At 37.6% G+C, this 22,011-nt stretch overlaps 2 protein-coding genes across 15 annotated transcripts in view; one reads left to right on the top strand and one right to left on the bottom strand.

Annotated features, from left to right (window-relative positions):
• Positions 1-2,470, top strand: part of acss3 (acyl-CoA synthetase short chain family member 3) — a 74,699-nt gene extending 72,229 nt beyond the window's left edge. Inside the window, exon 17 of the mRNA XM_079870225.1 lies at positions 2,334-2,470. Within this exon, the coding sequence (XP_079726351.1) occupies positions 2,334-2,446 (113 nt within the window). The 3' untranslated portion in view covers positions 2,447-2,470. The remainder of the gene's footprint in view (positions 1-2,333) is intronic.
• The window catches only part of ppfia2 (PTPRF interacting protein alpha 2), a 199,689-nt gene that overhangs the window by 30,852 nt on the left and 146,826 nt on the right, over positions 1-22,011 (bottom strand). For 8 of the 14 annotated variants that reach the window (XM_079870217.1, XM_079870219.1, XM_079870220.1 and 5 more), the window contains 12 exons: positions 15,611-15,712; positions 12,006-12,170; positions 11,046-11,120; positions 7,115-7,222; positions 5,204-5,419; positions 4,594-4,740; positions 3,339-3,473; positions 2,020-2,067; positions 1,504-1,587; positions 776-907; positions 632-694; positions 431-522 (listed from right to left, as the gene is read on the bottom strand). In XM_079870217.1, coding sequence (XP_079726343.1) covers positions 431-522; positions 632-694; positions 776-907; positions 1,504-1,587; positions 2,020-2,067; positions 3,339-3,473; positions 4,594-4,740; positions 5,204-5,419; positions 7,115-7,222; positions 11,046-11,120; positions 12,006-12,170; positions 15,611-15,712 — 1,367 coding nt within the window. The remainder of the gene's footprint in view (positions 1-430; positions 523-631; positions 695-775; positions 908-1,503; positions 1,588-2,019; positions 2,068-3,338; positions 3,474-4,593; positions 4,741-5,203; positions 5,420-7,114; positions 7,223-11,045; positions 11,121-12,005; positions 12,171-15,610; positions 15,713-22,011) is intronic. The other 6 variants (XM_079870222.1, XM_079870212.1, XM_079870224.1 and 3 more) reach the window with 1 other exon arrangement.

Raw genomic sequence — 22,011 nt, 5'->3', positions numbered from 1 at the left:
GTTATAAGCCATGAACCAAACCAACCAGCTATGAGGTGAATAATAACATTACAAACTTTGATTTAAAGCATAAACTATTTCAAAATTGGACAAAGATTTTTACTTCCAGAACCCGAGCATAAAAAACATACATTTTGGATGAAATAATACATTTTTAATTATATTTATATTTTTTTATCCATAGTTTTATAATATTTAATCTATTTATAGTCAGCATTTCTCACCTTTTTTATTTTTATTTACCTCATAGCAATGCACCCTTACATACATGTGATGCTGCTGCTAATGTTGCAGCCAAATGTGGAACAGCCTTCATGTCGAGCGCACACCTATGATGCCTTAAAATTCTGTTGAGCTTGTTGGGTTTTGGAACAGAGCTACTGTTTATTGTAAAAGGATAGTTCTTAGTTTTTCATGATTTCTGTCTCACCGTGACAGTGTGGGCTCTGTAAGGGATCCGGCCCTCAACCGGTACTGATCCAGCTCAGATCTCAGTTTCTCTATCTCATCCGAGAGATGAGACTACAACCGCAAAGCACATTAAAGTTAAATTTTACTCAGAATAGGTAGCAAAACATTGCATTAAAATTCGTTCAGCCAAGCTAGTTTTTGGAAAATAAAAACTAATGACCTTTTCTTGAATGGAGTCTTCTAACTGCTTCCTGTAGTTATCAGAGTCTTGTATTAGCACATTCTGAAAGAGAAGCAATGGAAACGGTATGAGGGATTGATGTGGTCGGAAGTCATTGGCACTGACGGTTGGATTGTCTCCCACCTTCTCTTCAAGAGCGGACATCCTCTCTTTCAGGTGGAGCTGTAATCGTTCGTTGGACTCGGTCAAGAGTCTGTCCACAGTGTCTGACAGACGCTTGTTGTGTTCCTCGTTCATCTTCTCTCTCTGTCGAGCCTGAGGAAACACAATACACCATTTTATCTATAATTTTCTTTTTTAAACATATTTACACAAATCAAATATTTTATAATTTTACATTTCTCTTTTTATACTGTTTATATGTGTGGAAATATTTAGTGTTAAATCAGTTAAGACAATGTTTCTGGTTCGGAATGAAATACTACCATACTATACTATACACACTATATATTGCATGCTTGCTCGCTCGCTCTCTGAGTGTTCTAATTTTGCAAATGTTGCCCAGGTATATAGAAAGTAAAAAAAGTATATTTTGTATTTTTGGCAGTTCAATTAAATAATCCGTTAGAATTAGACAATAATCATAGTTGATTGTGCTGCCAGTTTCTTCATCATACTGGAAATGGAAGGTCAAGGTAGAGTGCATTGCATTGTGGGATACTGTTTTCCAACGAAGAATGCTGTTTTATGCTACATATTTGGGTGGCAATGTGGGTGGCAATTTGGATATTCCATATAAACAGAAAATGTACATTCTGCACAATGTAAGCATACTGTAAAAATAGAACATAGTATACAAGTATGCAATTCCTAAAAAAAGATATAATTTAATGATATTAAGTGATGTTGACCCTGAGCAGTTCCTGGTTCTTCTCCTCCAGCTGACCCTCTAAATGTCTCATACGCTCCTCGATACTGCCATGTCTCTCCTCCGCCTGAACAACAAACACACACAATGTATTTTGTCAGATGAGAAAATGTAAATCCACAAATTAGCCCAAACCAGCAGAGAAAGGACCCATGAACCATGTGATGTTGGCTCGAATCAAAATGAGAGTGTGTGTTTGGTTTATAAGGTACCGTCACACCAAACACCACAGATATGGTTGAGCAGACAGGTAAAGAGAAGGAGTGTTTATTTCCTTAAGCTTCTGTTCTCTCGTGGGTGAACAGAAAGAACCAAGTACGTCAGCAACTCATTAAAGCGAAGAAAATCCCAGCTGAGCATCACATGCAGCTGAAATACACCAGCAGTGAACAGACCCACAACCAGACAGAGCAAAGTGAAGTGAATGAAAGAGAGAGAGAGAGAGAGAGAGAGAGAGAGAGAGAGAGAGTGTGTGAGAGAGAGCGGCTTTCAGCCCCACCTTCCTAAGACTGCAGTTCATGTCCTGGAGTTTAGCTACCATATCAGACTACCAAACCACACAATACAGAGAAATAACACACAATATTAATAAATGAGAACCATATGAATAATTTCTACCAGTAAATGTTACCAAAGCAGTTTGTTATCAGATGGTTTAAATACTGAACAGGTGTTTAATTTCTGTCTTGTACCTGCTTACTTTTTCTTTAAAGTCACCATGAAATCAAAATTCTTTTTTTTAAATGGAATATTGCAGCATTTCTTATATATCATTTAAACTTTAATCAAAATAACTTCCTCTCCCTCTTGCAGCAACATCTCTTCTCTTCTCTGATGACGTGTTTACTGCATGGATTGAGGGCGGGACAACCTGTCACTCACATGACATCACACATCACAGCAAACCACAACCATCCAACATCTAATCATTCTCAATGGACAAAATCAAGTCCCGCACCTACATTTTTTTTATTTTATAAAGAAAGAATTAACATAATAATAATAACGTTATTTTTTATAAAGTTAATATGTAACTAATATAACAATTTATAAAGAAAGAATTAAAAAATATCACTGCTACTTTTTCCATCAAGATAATTGTATAATAATGCTAATTTTTATAAAGTTAATTATATAAACAATATAACAACTTTATAAAGAACATTTGTTTTGGTTATGTACAGTAATCACTGTGGAAAGGAAATAATTCACATATAATTATGAATAAAAGGATTTAAGTATTCTGTGTTTGGTGAAAATTTGTGATTGTTGTACATGTGTTAACACATGCCAGGCAAACCAACAACAAAAAAATGATATATTTAACCATATGGCCCTTCAAAACATTCTGATCAGTACACACAACAGTACCACACAAGTTTGAAATAGATTTCTACTGCTACTGATGATTTAAGTTTTTATGCTGATCAATGCACATAATAAATGTACACTAAGTGCAATATAATGCTTTGCACCAACCAGACCAAGAACTTTTAGAGGCTCTTAATGTGCAGTGGTCAGAAAGAGAAATCACTCTTTCAAGGGCCAAAATGGCCCTTGAACCCCTAGCCTGAATATTTGAGCCCAATATGGGCCACATTTTGATGTCTGGGTCGCTGTCTGAAGTAGTATTGTTTGTCTGATTAATTTGTGTCTATAGTTGTGTCAATAAATAAGTTAAAAAACAATTCACAAATTCATTTAAGAGTCATCATTCATAAGTGTTCCCAGATGTTCCTGCACTTTACGTATTCAATTCATTAAATGCACAGCTAGTGTGTGTGTGTGTGTGTGTGTGTATGTGTGTGTGTGTGGTACCTTGGTGAGAGCTGCTATCCTCTGTGCTAGCTCAGCCTCAACTTCAGGCAGTGTTTCAGCTTTCCTCATGGTCTGCTGGAGCTTCTGTTCTGCCAACTCCAGCCGCTCCTGTAACTGCCTGTTCTTCTCTTCCATCTGTGGGAACACACACACACACACACACACACACACACACACACACACACACACACACACACACACACACACACACACACACACACACACACAGTGTCTGATCAGAAAGAGTTTATCGTAAAATAGCAGACATCATAGGACGTTCCAGCTTCCAGAGCAACAAGTGGATCAGCCCTTTTCAGTGTGCCCAAACAAACAAAATTACATAACTGCCTATTTTTTGCTTGTTCTTAGAACAATTAAACTCTAGTAAGTGATAAACACACACTGAAGCTTGGCAGCACTTGTCTCAATTCACTTATCTTATACAGAACAGTGTTGATATAGTTAACTACATATACAATATTTAACAATTTTTATTGAAATAAAGCTGAAATAAAATATAAATACTATTTATATTTTACTATTAATACTAAATTTTATAAATACTATTTATACTTTTTTTTTTTTTTTTTTATAAAATTTAGAAATGTTGTCATGGTGACTAACTCAAATAAAATAAGAAATAAAATATTTCTTTATATTTATAATAAAATTTTTCTTTTTTAAAATAAATTAAATTTAATTAAACCTAAATATAAAAAACATAAAAAAATGACAAAAGCACATAACCAAATTACTAAAACTTAAACTGAAAATATAAAAAAAATTAAAAACTAATTCAAAACAATAAATACTACAATAGTATATAAATAATGCCAAAATAACACTAATATGGAAAAGGGTATTCTCTAAAATTCAGTCATACAAATTTGGTACAAAATGAGTATTATGTCTGAATTATTCATTTTGATAGTTAATTGATGGTTTGTCAAGTTTGCCATGCCCTTTCATATCTGTAATATGTTCAAAACATTTATCTTTTTAGGCACTCAAGAAATGTTGGTAAATGATCATTTGGCAGGACAAGAAATGGTGTCATCTTGACCATGACATCAGCGGAACGGAATGTTCAGTTACGAATGGAATGACTGTATGTCCATTATCAAGTTCAAAACATCTGTGCCTTCACACATGTATGAATACGGAAGGCAAGTAATTGCAAAATATCAAAGCAATTTGAAATAATACAAAAGGGAAATGGAGAAGGAAATTGGAAAACAAGTGGTCAAAACCTGACCTGTCTGAGGAACGCCTCCTTATTGGCTAGTTCGTTTTCCAGCTTGTCTGTGATGTCATGTAGCGACGTGGACTCTCTCTGGGCACTGAGATAGCGCTTCTCAAGAGTCACGATCCGTTCCTCCATGTCTTCCTTCTGACACATAGCCTGTATAAACACACAAATATATTGGCAGACTGTTGGTTAGTGGACACACACCTAAGGAGCCCGCAGGTGTAATAGTCTGCTGTCAATCAAAAATCCTGCCCTATAATTACATACAGGCTTGAGGACAAATATCAAGGCAAATGCTCACATTCGGACATGGAGACACACACACACACATTGCCTTGAGCTGCCACAACCTCTCTCTCCATCAATAGCTGAATCTACAATTCAACAGACATTTCCCAGACTCTGTCCGGCTGTCACTAATTATCAATGTGACATCAAGATGGAGTCAGTGTCCAAAATCGAAGACACCTGGTCAGTCAGGGCTGTTACGAACAGAATATTCTAAGAAGGCACCTTTTAAGAAAACTCTCAATGAGTAGAAAGGATGTTGCACAGCTTCAAACATTGAATTCGGTGTACTGTCGGATGAGGTTTCGCATACACCCATATACTGCACCTCTTTAATATCTCTCTGGAACTTGTTGTTCACATCTTCGCTCTTGATGAGGTCTTTGCGGGCCGTCTCCAGCTCCTGCTCCACCTCGGACACACGGGAGGACAGCGAGGACATGCGCTCCTTCATCTGAGCCAGCTCGTAGTTCTGCTTCTCCAGCAGCTCCTGCAGCTCCACCACCTGACTGGCCTCGTCCTCCATCGACCCGTTAGACAACCGCTGCCGCCCAAACACACACAATACACTTTCCTTTAGTGTCGTGAGATCGATTAAACCAATTAAATGAAGGATTTTTAAATAGAATTAACTAATTCAGTATAACTTCACATTATTATCAGGGTTAGCATCTTTAAATAAAACTAAAACCATATAAAACTCATTGAAAAATAATAAACATCTAAACATGAACATGAAATTAAATGATGTGATGTTATTTCCATCAAGACGTGCATACATTTTTGGTCAAGATCTTGTATTGACAATGCAAGAGTCCAGCACTCTATAAAGCCTCCTCCAGCACATCCCAAAGACTTTCAATGAATTTAAGGTCTGGACTCAGAGATGCCAATTCATGTGTGAACATGATTCTTCATGCTCCCTCCCAACCATTCTTTAGCAATTTGAGCCTGATGAATCTTGACATTGTCATCCTGGAATATGGCCGTGATGTGTCTTCCTACATAGTTGTTTAAGAAATGAAAAGCTACACACTCCATCAAATAGGGTTAGAAGAACTGCTGCCAAACATATAACATGATAGAAACACAATAATCACTCAATCCAAGATCCATGATTCCATGTTTTCAACTAGTTTGTGCGGCTCTTTATATGGATTTTTGAATTCCCAGAATCCTCATTTCCGTCTAATTGCATTCTGAGTGTGTGAAACAGAGGCTCAGCAGATATTTCCTCTGCCATGCCTAAAATAAAGATTCTTGTCACATATTCACACTAAAACTTGACACGTCTTATGCCGCACTAAAATTAGACTTTATCCTGTTTAATTTATGGCTGCAGACTGTAAGACAGAAGGGTGATAAAATCATTTGCAGAGCACTCTGAATTTACTCCGTCAAAGCTGTGAAGCCACGAGAGATTGACACGACTTCACCAGAACAGCTTCTGTGATCGCAAATAGATGTGAATGACAAGACAAAGAATAGCAGTGGTTTATTCTGGAGCGGCTGTAGGGTAATGACTCACTGCCACTTTTTTCACTCTCTTTCTCCCTCTTCTTTTTTTGTCTGTATCTATTTCGGAGGGTCAGATTTGTTTGTTTAACGTACAGGCAAATCCACTGACCTCTAGTTGGTCGGCTGGACCCATGCATCAGTGCCAGAGGCCCTGGATATTGTCAGCACTGCTACTAAATCTATTGAGCATCATGGGAGATTAATTTGGCCAATTGAGATACACTGTCAAAGTGCCAACCTTTATCTTCTACGAGGCCACAAATTCCTGCCATCACTGTCACCATGCCAACACAATGTAATGCCGCACAACACGGCGCCCATCGGTGACAGTGAGAGCAGGACGACACTTCTCTCATCCTTTCATCCTGTTATCTTTTCATCAGGAGGCAAGATTCTGCTACGATCGGTTTAACGGGACATTAAATGTCATCTAGAAATACAGTTTGACAGGTTGAGTGTGTGTGTGTGTGTTGACTGCATAGTGAAGGCTTATTGATTTTATTGTACACCTCTGTGTTCAAAAACTGATTTTCAGTAGTTTCTTTCTTCTCTACTGGACTTAAAAAGACTCGTACATCAAAATAAATCACATCAAGGCACCAATTATGTACAGTCTCGTTCAAAAGTTTGGTGTTGGTAAGATTTTTCTGGAAAATATAAACATTTATAGAACATAATCTGACTGTTGAGAAAACGGAGCCAGTCAGGAGTAAGTGCCCACCTTGCCATGGACTTTCTGGGCATCAGTTCCCTCCAACAAGTCCTCTGCCCCATCTCCTGATGCAACCTTCCTCTGAATGTGGGCATTCTGCTCCCTTAAGGCCACAATCTGCAAAAGCACAATATAAAAGAGAAATAATGAAAGATAATAAGATAAGATAACAAGCAATATTGATATCAAAACATGGTGTACTATGTTGTTTACCAGGACACTTTATGGCAAATAATATACCAAACAGTAACGACAAAACAGGAGAATTTTATCTGACACAGACATCACTGGTACAACAAATCCTAAAATTGGATATTCATATGTGACATTAATACTAGAATAACTTTTCTGCTTTGTGCTTCCGGATGCATATTTGTGTTGTATTCCAAGAGTTTCCAAGACATCGTAGCCGATGCTACACATATAATGTCACATTCTAAGTGATTACTATCATTATTTGGTAAACCAAGTCTTAAGCTTTATTTGTATAGCCTGGAAACAACAAACCAGATATCCATACTCTTTCAACAAGCAGAAAAAACCGTATCTTTCCTGGAGTGTATGTACGTGCATGTTTTCCAGGGTAATTTTTGTGTGATGTAAATATATATAATGTTGATTCTCCCTAAACTGCAAGCATACAGCAAAATAGCATCATAAATCAGACTTACAGCAGACAGCTTAGAAGTGTTCGCTTCATATGGCACATCAACAGCAAGCACGGAAACTTTTCCGTCAGTTTTTTTAATTGCAAATGTACAGTTTCAAAGGCACTGAGAGTTCCACAATTCCTTCTGACAGGAATTGTGGAGAGGCAGGAATTTAAGAAACGAGCGCCTTTTGTGATCATTTAACAACCAACCTTAAGAATTTTGGAGGACCAACTGTATTGGATCCGCAAACCATAAATTATGTTACTACTGTAATTTTGCTTATGGTGAAGGATTTTCCAGGGAAGTCTTAAAGGCACAGCAACAGCACAAAACAGCCTGTTTAATTATTAGACAGGGAGAAGGTGGAAAATTATGATGAAAAACTAAATGATGACTTTTTCCTCAACAAATAAAGTTTTATTTTATTATATTATTACCCCTTTAAGGGCATGTCATGTCAAGTGTTTCTTTAGAGATGTCATATGACACTGCTGTCACAGGACTAGAATTCTTAAATGAGTGTGTTAACATTCTGAAGTGATCCCACAGGATTTTATCATTCAGTTATAGGAAACTTCAAATAAATAACAAGGTACTTTTTTGTTGGTGTATACAACACTGAATGCCGCTATATCTTACATTATTATGTAAATGATAAAATTCAGTATATCTAGACCAGCACAAAACTGCCACAGCCCAATAATGTAAAACTGCAGTGCATACAAATATAGAAGAAGAAGTTGCTGACCATGTCAGCTGGCATATGCTCCCTAATAAAATAACCTAGTATTCTTCCAGGAGCATCTTTTAAGCAGGTTATCTGACTTATGAGCACTGTCACACCAACACACACATTGTTCTCTCTCCAGGCTAAAGGGCATTGGGAGATTATTCCACTCCCATGTTGAGACGCTCTGTCCACTGTGAACACAGAGAAAGCGGGATAGATGGATGGATGGAAATAAGGGAGACATCCGCTTTCTTTTGTTTGGTTTATCGCCGCTCGCCACGCATTCCTTTAATGAGGCGGCAATTAAGGGGCTTCTCGCTTTTGAAGGCACAGAAAGGGAACTGTCTGCCATTTTTCAAGGTCTGAAGATCAAACAATCCCGCACCTTCTGACTCCACAAAGAGCCGGAATATTGAGTCAACTTGCAAATGAAGGTAAATGAGAAGTGGAGGCCCAATGAAAGTGAGCATGGACGCTTTGATGTCGTTCATTTGGTCTCATCAAAGAGGAGCACGTAAAAGCGCGGCTGTCCCTGAAACGCTGGTTTGTTTCAAACAAAACAACTACTTCACAGAAACCGGATTCATCTTTGTGACGCACCTGAATGGGTTAAGTGCTCCATCTAACACTGAGATATTAACATGAACTTGAAATTCAGATGGTTCAGTTATACTTTTGCAGAAATGAAGCACTCTTCATAAATCTGAGATTGCATTGAGAGCATAGCTGAGATTTATAAAGGGAGAAAAAGCTGAACTAATCAAATTTCAAAATTCTCTTCAGAATAATAACATATAACAGCAATGTATCGAATCAAATCAAATGTATTATCCAAAGTACTATATCGTCGCTGTCGGGTGGAAACCTCGTATCTCTAAAAAAGCTACTTTTCAGGAAATTTAAAAAAACACTATATTTTTTAAATAATTAAACACAGCGTCGTCAAAGTTGACACTTGCATGTGTCATTAGACATTAACATTTCACCAAAATCAAGCTCAAAGGAGTTAGAATGGGCGCAAGGTTTCTGCCTGACGGCGACAATATATTTAGAGTGAATTCAGGTTGATTGGGACACATTTTGCTATTGAGATGACTGGAAAAAAGTATCCCAATCAACCTGAATTCAGGTGAAGTGAATATCGCTGATCATCTCCTCCTAACAAGGCCACATATTAATGTCTGGGTAGATCAGATGGTGAGCAAATAATCAGTTCTCATAATCAACATGTTGGATGCTGGAGAAATGGGCAGGAATAAAGACCTGAGTTATGGCAAGGCGACTGGCTCAGAGTATTTCTGAAGGCTTAGGGTTGCTCTGGATATTGTATTGGACAATGCGGGGCTTTAAAGTAAAAAAGGTTGAGACCCACTGTCATAGAGTATTGTGGATCTACACTGCATACATAGTAGGTTGTTCTGGGTATTCATTAAGTATTTTCACTGTTTTAGTATTTTCAGATCTTCTACAGTTCACACACTGCTAACACAGACAGAAGACATCTTAAAATAACCTTAAGTACATACACTTTGCTTTAATAAGTGACATCTGTACTTCTCCAAAAGCACCAGCCACTGCTGGAATCTGAACATGCCCAAACTGCCTCTGCCATTCACTAAGTTGTGTGAATGTCCTTTTATAACATCAATGAACAGTTATTCAAAAGCATGAGGTTTTTGAATGACTAATAAAAATACTAAATAAATATTTTCTGCAAAGTAAACTTGGGCAGCTTAGAGGCTGGATGAATTTTAAAAGCAGCCTCAATTGAAATCCTTGTGTTTTTTCATTTCCCAGAAACAGAATTCATAACAAATCTTCCTGTCACATGGTTGATGCTGGCGAGAAGAACTGCACTGTGTCTATGTAAGTGAGAATGTTCTCACCAGTCTGTTTGCTGTTGGTCTTGATTTGTGCAGTTGTTAGATTTTTACATATAATTTATTTAAGATGTGGTGAATTTTGAAATGCATAGTTTACATTTTGTACATTCTTTAGAAATGTTTAGAATAATTGTAAAGTTGTTAAAAAGATAACAAAAAGCTGTAAGGTATATGTATTAATTTCAATCATTGAATTGTTGAAATATTTATTTATTTAATATTTATTTATTGTAAAGAAATATAAATGGAGGAGATGAAGTCACCCCACCAGTCTCTCCCATGACCCCAAGAGAACACACAAGTGTTAATTCAGAAACTAAGAAAATTATAACACACAGCAGAGTGCTCAAGATCAGTACACATATTCTCAATATAAAATATCTCTTAAAGAAAAATAAATAAATTTGGCTCTTGTTGAGAAGTTTGAAGCTCGTTCAGCTAGAACTGCACCATCTGGACTGACAGTACTAGAATAAACACTAAAATACACAATGTTCTGTTTGCTCTGTTGCATTTCACACTAATAATAATATGAAAATAATAATAAAAAACAACATGGCATAGCAACAAATTAAACATATTTGGCATGTTTATGGAGTATATTCATCTTAGAGTAAACTACTTTCTGGTGCAGATTGCTGTATAATTAAGTAATCAGAGCATTTGTGCCTCACCTCCTGATTGGCTACGGCCAATTCCTCCTCCAAGGCAGAGACCCGCTCTAGTGACACCCGCAATCTCTCTCGTACCTGAACGAAAGAAGAAAAAAACACTCACTGTTCATCAAGGTTGAGCTCTACTCACAACTGAAGTGAGAATGTTTCTCATATTACTGATTTAGAATCGAATTTGAGGTAGCAAAATTACAGATTTTAAGAAAGTAGAATTGTACACACAACATCTTTATTTTCATAAAGCTATTGTTGTGGTTCTGTATGACAAATGTCAAGCATTTTTTCTTTCTTTGTCTTACATCAGATTATAAGTCAAAATTCTACAGAGAACAGAATGGGCAAAAAAAAAAAAAAAAAAAAAAATTATTGATTTAAAAACACTAATCAGTCTCTCTGGTGACCTGTTTGATCACTGGAATCATTTCAGTGGGTTCAGTCTTTCATCACTGGACGACCAGTCGTCACTAAAACTACGGTCCCATAAATCACGTGCAATTTCCTGCCGTCTGTTACCAAACGCCTTATAAATGACACTGTCTGGAGAAGGCCGCAGAATGGATTACAGCTGGATGAACTGCCACACAAGGGCTTAATCCATAAATAAAACACCACTGGATAAAGGAAAAGAGAGGTGGGACAGTGGGCTGTACTGTTTAATAAATGTACTTCAACATCACTGTCAAAAAATCAGGAGAGAAACTTTACTTTGATTACTAAAATAGATCAGTCACAGATCAGTCAGCCTATGTATTATATGGGTTAACATCAACACGTTTGTGGTACTGTATATTTGGAATGCCACATATACACTTATATTAGATTTCTATCAAATTGTCATAAGCAGTACATTAACATTTGCAATGCACAGTGGTAAAGCATAGACATAGCATTAGCATTGTGCTGGCTTTAAGAATTCAACAAAATAACAAAAGGATGATGAAGGTTGATCTCACGGTTTACCTTCTCATCCAGTGCTTTGTGGTGCTCAAAGAGGGACTTGAGAGCTTTGAGGACCTCCACCTCACTGGAGACGCCAGAAGGAGACTGGGCCTGTCGTTTCACCACTGTCATGCGTAGGGAACGTTCATGCCTCGAAACCAAACACTCCAAATGCTCCAACAGCAGCTGTGACACATATAAGGAGTTCATCTCATGAAGTATCCTCAATTACTATCACAAACATAATACATTAAACCAAATGTAGAACTGAAACTAAATATAAAACTAATTTAATACTAAGTTTGTAGCTGAAATTACCACAATTAAGTCTATAAGAAAGCCCTAAATGCTAATCTAAAAGGGAAACAAAATCTAAATCGTAAACTTCAGCCAAATATAAAACTTACAGAAACTATATAAAGCATACTAATTCTAAAAGTAAATCTAAAGCTAAAGATAAAACCTAATTTAAAAATTAATTTGAGTATAAATACAAATACAGATAAATATAAAATCAAAACTAAACTAAATGCAACATGAGGTAAAAACATTTTTTGGTCATATCACTAAACCCTCAAGGACATTCTTCATATGGAAAATTAATGATATGTGCTTAACACACCATTTGGTCTTTTCTCATTTTACAAGGGAACCCTTTTAGACAGCTAACAACATTACACACAAGAAAACCCATTACATAAACAATAAAGCAGACACAACAAATTGAAACCCCCTGGACCCGGCACAAAGAAGATTATGTTAATGTGGTTACTCTCTGGTCTGGTACATAGCATAAAAAATCTATTCGGTCCCAAAGTCCCAGGGACACAGAGAGAGAGCGAGCGAGACCTGTCTGGCTTTAGATGAGTGGAGTGGACATACAGAGCTATGGATGTGAAACAGAGAATGCAAAGTAAAATTGAGTATGTTGCTTTGAAATGCGCTTGTTCAAGAAACCTGCTCAGAATAATGATGAATTGCATCTAAAGCTGGATGTAGTAAATACTAAATCTAAACATAAACTTAAACTAATGCTAAAACTAAATCTAAATAAAATCTAAAAACAGAATTTAAAATACTTTCAAAGTTAAAGTGCCCCTATTATGTTTTTTTTTAATTATTCCCTTTCATGCAATGTGTAAAGCAGCTGTCTGTGAAGGTGAACGAAAGTTGTAAAGTCGAAAGTGCACGATATCCCACTTTGTTACGGAGAACCCCAAAACAAAATTAGGAACCTTTAAAATAGCATAACAGGGGCACTTTAAAGCTTTAACTAAAATTAAAAGCTAAAATTAAAAGCTAAAACTAAGACGATTTCTAAAACTTACATTTTAGCTAAATCTCAAACTAAAAACTTAATCTATAAAGTTAATAGTTAAGCTAAAACTAAAATAATATCTCAAGCTAAAGCTTAAGGAAAGACACTTCATCTAAATACATCTAAAGTTAAAGCTAAGACAAAAATATAAAATTATAGCTAAAAGTAAACTGTTTTAGATTCATTTTTAGCATGCCGGTGAAATCAATCTACTTGATTTCCACAAGTTTCCAAATTTCCAAGCACGGAGTTTGGCTTCTGCCAAGAAGGTAGTTGGAAATTCAGGCTTCTCTAGTTGAATGTAACACAGCATTAGGGCTGCAGTAGCACATGTACCTGCCTGAGGGCTGTACTGGCAGTACTGTAGCAGTGCTGCTCTAGAGACCTATCGAGGAGCTGACCTTTCTATTTCTGCTCAGTTCCTTGCTCTCTCATTCATAACCCTCAGTCTGTGCCAGCCTCTGTCTTTCCCAGCGCCAGCTCAGCACTAAAACAACCCTATAGCCGGATAATGCAGGTTAGGTTACTCTCTCTACCTCTGCGTGAGTCTGTTTTGGTGGATCAGATTAACTTTGGTGCCTTCAGCAGACACAGACATTAGTTAATACATGAATCTCAGCAATGATCTTAAATCAATATATGGACAGTAACATGTCATTTAACTTAAAGGGGTGCCATGTTTAAAAATCCATCCTGAATATTTCACCTACATGCTTAATTTTAATACTGAAATCAGTATAATTCCTCTGTTAATGCTGTACTTTCCTTTACTTGACTACATGACCAGTTTGACATAATTTGACATTGTATGACTATAAGTGCACCTTAAACTTTTCCCACTTTATAACCAAAGTTTTACTAGTAAATAAAAGTACTTTTAAAAATGTTGTACACTCATATGAAATACACACACAGTCATGTAAGTTTCCAAAAAAGTTTTAATCTACATAAGCGTGTCGACCCGTCATGGTGGCCACCGTGTTGAGATAACTTGACCTCACTTGGTAACCCCCTATTATTAGTATCAATACTCAGAAATAAACACTAAAAAGTCTGGAATATTCACAATGTTGATTTAGGCTATATTGGAAAAATAAACAAAAGCGAGTTTACAGTGAAAGTATATATATATATATACAGAATATTGCGTATGCCTAGTGGGCAAAATGTGATTTCTACAATGTCTTACTGAAAAGTATGAACTTTCTGCATTATCAGCAACTAATGCTCTTTTAGTAAAGCTACAAGTATGTAAATTGGGACGCAATCTAAAAATGATTAAGATATGATAATTTTCCATAATGACTGATGCATTGCAGAGTCGACAACAGTCTCTCTAGGTGAGCTTTGGGTTAAATACTTTACTCAGTCACATTAGCTGCTCCCTGTGTAAGATTAGAAGCTGAGTCAAATGAGTCTGTTTCTAATCTCACTCGACCTCTCCTCTTTTCCATTCCACTACGTCCCCTTATCTCCCTTGATCAATGCTTCCCCCTCTGGTTTTTAATACCTCCAATATCCTCAATTCCATAATTGACTCTTCAAACGTTTGGCTGCGGATAAGTAACGCAAGTAATTAATTGAATTGCAGCGTGGAGTCAGGTGTGCCGGGCTGCATTAGCACGGTGACTCAGGCAGGAACTGAGAGGTGCAGGAAAAGAATGGAAGTGAGAATGAGTACTTTCTTGTGAAATGGATAGCCAGAGTGATGGTTCCTGTCAGATGTTTTAGCAGCTTCTCTGCATTCCATGCAAATGATTGGTGACAATTTTATTGAAAAATACCAGCCTGCCTGCTATCTTGACTTTCAGGGAATTATGATCTAACCGCTACAAGGATAAAGTTATCGCTCAACTGTCATCTCATGACATTAAACCCCAGGAAAATTGGTGCAGATGTATCAAAGTGTGAATGTTGTGACTACACGCTGTGAATCTATGGTAAGCATCTCAACAAAATCTGGTTTCAGTTCAGTAAATGCAGTTTGGAGCAATCACAAGCATCTTGTCTCTAACAAAACATCATGAATTACATGTGCAAGTCATCGGGTGTCAATCTTACACAGGGAGCAGCTAATGTGACAGTGAGTGAAGTATTTAAACCAAAGCTCATCTATAGAGACTGTTGTCGACTCTGCAATGCATCAGTCATTATGGAGCAAAAAACATTATGAATTAGATGCACGAGTCATTGGATGGGCATCAGTTCTATTATTGACTTTTTAGTAAACAAGTACAACTTTCCGAGGCGGATGATGGATGAGGAGCACAATTCTTTGAAGTGCCTGGAAGACACTGTGTGAACTCACTCTGGTGTTGTTCCTCTCGGCCTTCAGCTCTGAAATCTCCTCCTCCTTCTCCAGCAGCTGTTCTCTGCAAGCATTCAGCTCTTTCGTCAGGGCGGCAAACTCCTGCAAGACACCAAACAGACATTTGAACATCACATACACAGAGTGAGGGGACACGGGTTTGCTTAAGGACAACACTTCAGCATCTGCTGAGATTCTAAAGTGTGCAACTTGTGGACACTTTGCTATCCCATGAGGCAGGCTCCTAAAGGGTCACTGTCCTGTAGAGCTTACCTCCAGTCCTAATCAAACACACCCGAACCATCTAATAATGGTCTTCAGGATTACTAGGAACTTTTTAGGCAAGTAATTTTGGTCCGGTTGGAGCTATAAACCCTGCAGGACATTGTCCCTCCCAAAGCAGGATCTGACTGCCATAAGGTAACAGGAGTTGAGGAGTAATATAAAATGAAATGGTGGAAAACTGTGAGCTGGCTGGCTTGTTAAATATAAGAGGTATAGGTACCAAGGATGTGGTTGCTCATGGCTAAACTTTAGACTAAGGGTAGCCAGCCCTGCTCTTGAAGGGCTACCATCGAACAGTTTAGCTCAAACCCTAATCAAACACATTTGAACCAGCAATGTAATGTAGAACAATGCCAACATAGTGGATGTATTCATACTACACACCTTCATACCTGTAGAACACATTTCATCAGCAGTCGGGAAGTATGTTCTACAGTATCAAATTCTGTAAACACTACAATTGGGAATTTGGACAAAGACACTAACTTTTGTGGCCATGAAATTTGCAGCAACTGCCATGACTGGAGGGAAATGACAACTACATGAAACTTTTCGCTTCTGGGAAAGCAAAATCCCACACAAGTGAAAGGTAGAGATTCAATGTACTCATGGTAATAATCTAAATTCAGTGCCACTAAGAGGATTTCAGAAATGGCAGGAATGGGGCCAGGAATTGACTAGGGCCTGTATATGGAACAAGACGCAAATAGTGATGAAATTGTTTTGCAAGCAAACCTGATGAACAATACAGATTGAAGTCACCCTGCAACCCTATAACCTCAACCTTGGAAACAGTTTAATAATACGCACAATGAATCATCCTAGAGACAGGCAGAACTAAAAAAAAAAGGACAATGAATCAATTCAGAGCCAAATCTAAGCCAAAACTGTACCTGTTTGAATATACTATGAAATTAATGGCTCGTTTCCACAGAGCGGTACGTTACAGTAGAGTACGATATGCAATTATTAGTTTCGATTGTCAGAAGCTGTGAATTATACCAAAATACCGAACCGTAACATACCACTTTTTTGTGACCCTTCCGTTGGGGTACCTAGCACAGTAGTCCAGTATCTAAAGGGTGGAGCTAGACTCACCGCAGAATGTTGATTGGTTGACAGAGAATCGTCACTTGAGCGTGCTACAAGTGAAATCACAACAAAAGAGGCGCCATTTTTTAATATACAGTTGAAACACAATACCGTTGCAACACAATGTCGGCACGCAGCAATGTACCATAGTCGACACATCAGGTGCATATCCTGGGTATCATTGTTGTTTACTGAGTCACTTTCTTTTTCGCACGAGAATGACGTCGATCCCTTCTTTCCAGCAAACACCACGCCTATAAAGTAAGGGCACTGTTGACGGTGGAAACGCAGACAGTATCAGGGTTTACCATCCCAAATCATACTGTACCGCTCGGTGGAAACAAGCCATACATGACAACAAATTTTACTGTAAAAGTTCCCTTCATCATCCATCTCTCAACTATGACTGAGTGGGCTAAAAATGTGCCACATGTCTAATCTAATGGGCATCACTATTTTCATGATGGATAGGGGTACAGCCAGATAAAATTACATTTTTGGACTATTATCTCTATGATGAGTCTGTCTGGCGCTTGACTGATGGCAAGGATTAGAGGTCTTATTTAAATAGGCAAGAGTTGAAATCTCTATAGCGGACACCTCGATTGATAAACGTGAACTTGGTAGACAATGACAACCCTGCCGCCCAACCACCAGACAGGAGTGATTGGGATCGTGCAAAGGTAGCTGTCTAGAAAAATAACTCACTGTGGTATTGATCTAAGCCTGTCCTCTGTTGCAAGGCTCCTCTGATTATAGAGAGATAATCAAACATGACTCAACCCAGCTGGCCATCAAAGACCCCAGTAGAAGTCTTGTGTTAGTTTGTGAGGCGTTGCATTGAGTGTGAACTCATTGTATGAGGCTGTCTTCCATTATGTATCTTAACGCAACCACCATCTCTTGCTGTGATGTATTGATTGCAGATATTATGTGCTGTTATAACAGAAAAAAATGTGTGTGAGCAAAGAAGTTTCCAGGCTTGATGATGTAGCTTTGCCTAAAGTAAATCCCGTTTAAAATCTTCAAAGAACAAATAAGCTGTGATCTCACAGATTGCATCTTGGGAAGCTTTAAGGTTCATTGCTGTGAACATACACCAGTGAACCCATGCAGAGAAACACAGACTAACAACAAACCAGCTCTACATGTGCTAGAATTCCAATCAGTTATGATCAAAACTTCCCTCTAGCAGCTCTGTCTCTGAAACAAACCTCCCTGAAGTGTTTTCTGAAGTCAAAGGTCACTGATCCAAGATCAAACCACATTCACAGAGCAGGGATCCAATGCTGCCCTTAGGTGGTAAATGTGGGGTGGGTAAAGCATTGGATCAACATCTGACAAACTCATTAGTGTGCGAAGGTCCCACCAGTGTGTAAAAGGTGAGCACATATTTTCTCATCTCAAGTTTATTAAGTATATCTCATTACTGGACAATCTACCATGTTACTGGTGTTGTGTAAAGACTGAAATCAAGACTAAATATGGGATTTTCACACTTAACCTGTTAAGCTGCAACGCCACTTTTGAAAAATCCCCAGAAATGACATACCCAAACTTAAACAGATACAGTTCATGAACCCTTTGTACTAAAAGCACAAGTATGATCTCATTTGAAAGCTGACACCTGGCAGTTTATTGTAAATGTAGAATTAATTATTGTCATAATGAAAAAAATTGTTATAAATAGCTTCAAAGTTTTGTAAAGTTATTAGAAATTAATTTTTATGAAACATCCTCATGAAAATAAAATTGAAGTTGGCACTGGAGCAATCTAGAAATGCACTACAGCTAAGGCCACATGTCTAAACATTTTATATTTAAAATCTGAAGATAATAAGTCCAAAACTCTGTATTTAGTTAAATGTTTTTCAAGACCATGTCAATGACTTTATTTTGATTTGCTACTTTAAAATGCTACTGATGTTTATTGCCATCTTCTAAACATCAATTCAGTATATTGTCTCTATTGTTTTGTGGTGCAAACGAGCCCCATTCAGTCTCAGTCTCCCCCTGCACACATTCACACCTCTCCAGCCTGGTTATGGCTCGAAATATGCATTTCTTTTGTCTGCATTAAAATAATTTAGGATAATTTTGAATGATTGGATAACAAAGTCCAGAATTATCATTTTTCACACTGTTTACATTTTACACCGATTACAGATGGCACCTCGCCTGGCTAACGTCAGACCTCTTCTCATTGAGACGTGGTCTGGGAACCACATGTTCATTTTCTCGTATTTGAGGCGTGGTTTACGAATGCCCAGAGCCGTTTATTGGGCGCTACGAATGTCTATCAAATGCGCCTGTACGTAGCTCATAGCCAATCGTTTCAATTATACCAGATGACGTATGTAGAGCGACAGAAATTCGACGAGGAAGAAGACGAAATAAACTTGCGTTCTAAACTACTTAGAACACTATCTAAGGCTGCATCGAAAGGTGACTTCACGTCTGATTCCATGTTGGATCCATAGATATAAACAAACTGCTTCGGTGTGTCGCATAGACGTCGTCATCGTCTTGCTGCTCCCTCCCCGTTCTGTGATTGGTTCCCTTTTTGAGGGGAAAATCTGGTCCATGGTGTCCAGGCTGCCTAGCAGCGTGAATAAAATCGCGCTGCGCTCAAGGCAGCATGGGGAAACCCAGGCTAGATGGCACCGCAATTCAGCACAAACTTGTTCTGGCGCAGGGCTTCATAAATTATAAGCAAAGTTGTGTTAAATTAAGTTATGTGTGGTGCTTAATCAGAGTCAATTAACTCAAGATCAAAAAAGTTTGAAAAGCATAGAGAAGATCCACGTGTAACAACTTGACAAATTTCCAGCAGAGTGAACTGAGTGCAGAGCCACAGGAAAGAAAAGAAAAATCACAAATAAGATCTCAACTGTTTCCCCTAGACATGAGATTAAATGGAGCAATCAGACTTTTTTTCATTAGTCTCCTGTTTCTCAAAAGTTTTTTCCCCCGAGTAAATTATCTCAGTAATCTCACATCTAGTTTCAGAAAGCTCCTGGCAATCTCAAACTGCTCTCTGAAGTCTGAGATTTCAACGTGAAGATTTCAAAATATCTCAAATTCTTTTAATACAAAATTATCCAAGTTCGTTATTTATGCACACTCTCATTAGCGTCTATTATTATTTCTCCAAACAATTTTAAACATACGAGACAAAGTTGATAGTTAAACGAAAAATGCATAATTCAGAACTTGTACTAAAATGATATCTGATGAAATAGTATCAAACACACAAGATAATTTTCTGCCTAAAATGCTATGCACAACAGCTATGCTAATTCTTCTCCTTTGCTTCACAGTTTCTACCTAGAAATGCCAATCCCTGAATACAGATTGTGCCAGCTCTAGTTTGGATCCAGATTACAGGTTACAAATTACATTACTTTAGTACAATACTCTCTGGCTGATAACAGAATACTTTCTAAATTATAACATTGAAACAACCATTTTCAGTAAAGCTGCTTTAAAACAATATGTATAGCGAAAAAGCGCTATACAAATAAGCTTGAATTGAATTAAAAAGCAACCTCTGAGAGCTAGATACAGAGCATTTCTTCTAGGAAGCAACAATAATCACAGCCAATAAGGACATACTTTAATACACAGCTATATAATTTGATTTTGGACAAATGAGATTTCGCTGTGGATGACAAGCTAAAAACAGAAACCAAGTAATTGTCTTACTGTGTGATCACAGCTGGTTATAACAATAAGTCAGGTTACCATGGAGCAGATTATGTGCTTTGGTTTATCATGACAGTTTACTTGTTTGGCTGAAGACAATAATATGTCATAACTACTCCTCCTCATAGAGAGTAATGAGAAGAAGCCTGGAAGGATTCAACCAGTCTGAGGACTTTGACTTCAGAATATCTCATGAAAAGCAACTTCCTTCCTCAACATAGTTATCCAATACATAGACGGCGCCAGGGCCCAGAGGGCCGCTGCTGGCAGATGCCCATAATGGGCATGTTGACGACACGGCTGTCTAGCAGAATTCACTCGGTTCAGTTTGGCACACACGTCACTGTGGATGAGTTAGCAAAGCGCTAATTAAAAAGTGTTGATTAGAGAGGTGGTGGTGCAGAGGTGTTAGTCTAAGGGGAGAGACAGGCATAATTACAACATGTTCTACACCGCTTTAAACAACGATGAGAGGAAAAAAATGGATAAACATGTTAAAATGTTCAAGGCAGGGTGTGAATGTTAATTTTAACCCAGTTTTAAAGAGGTACGTTTTACATTTGTCAATGTACTGTAAGCAGAGCTATAAAGCTTAACTTATTTCCTCCTGGGGTTTTACCATGGCAAAGTGGTGCATACTAACAGTCTTTTACTTAGGCTTTGCTTTACAGGTGAGTTGGAAACACACACACAAAAAAATAAAATAAATGTCACCATTTATTAACCCTCATGTCATTTGAAACCCATTACTCTTTTTTCTATAGAACACAAAACAAGACATTTTGGACAATGTTCGCACCACAAAAACATGTGGCGACTGGGGGTTGTCAAGCTCTGAAAATCTTCCACTCCGTCATAGCTCTCAAATGTCATTTGCATTTATTCCAATTTGTTGTATGCAGAAGTGTCAATGAGATATGAGATCTATGGCAGAAGCTAATAAAATTTTAGATTGTTCCTATACCACAAAACCATCATATATCTTTAGAATTGATATATATGTCACATGGACTACATTTATGATAGTTTTATTCGATTTTGGATCTTGACCGTCACCTGCTCACTGAAAGTATTGTTGTAAGTAAAGGAGTGTGAACATTCTTCAATATTTCTTTTTGTATTTCCCAGAAGAAAGAAAATCATATGGGATTGGAACAACAGGATGGTGAACTATTCATTTAACTCCATTTCATGTAATCTAAAAAGGCACCAAAACCATGTAGGTCAGCAATCTCACACTGACAGCACCCTCAGTGTAAAGTCTGAATAACAAAGACCACCCCATTTGAAAGGCAGATGCAAGAACTGCATTGTGGAAA

The sequence above is a fragment of the Squalius cephalus genome (genome assembly GCF_949319135.1).
Source record: "Squalius cephalus genome assembly, chromosome: 4".
NCBI lineage: Eukaryota > Metazoa > Chordata > Actinopteri > Cypriniformes > Leuciscidae > Squalius > Squalius cephalus.
The sequence above is the reverse complement of the archived record's forward strand: the minus strand, read 5'-3'. Positions and strand labels throughout refer to the sequence as shown.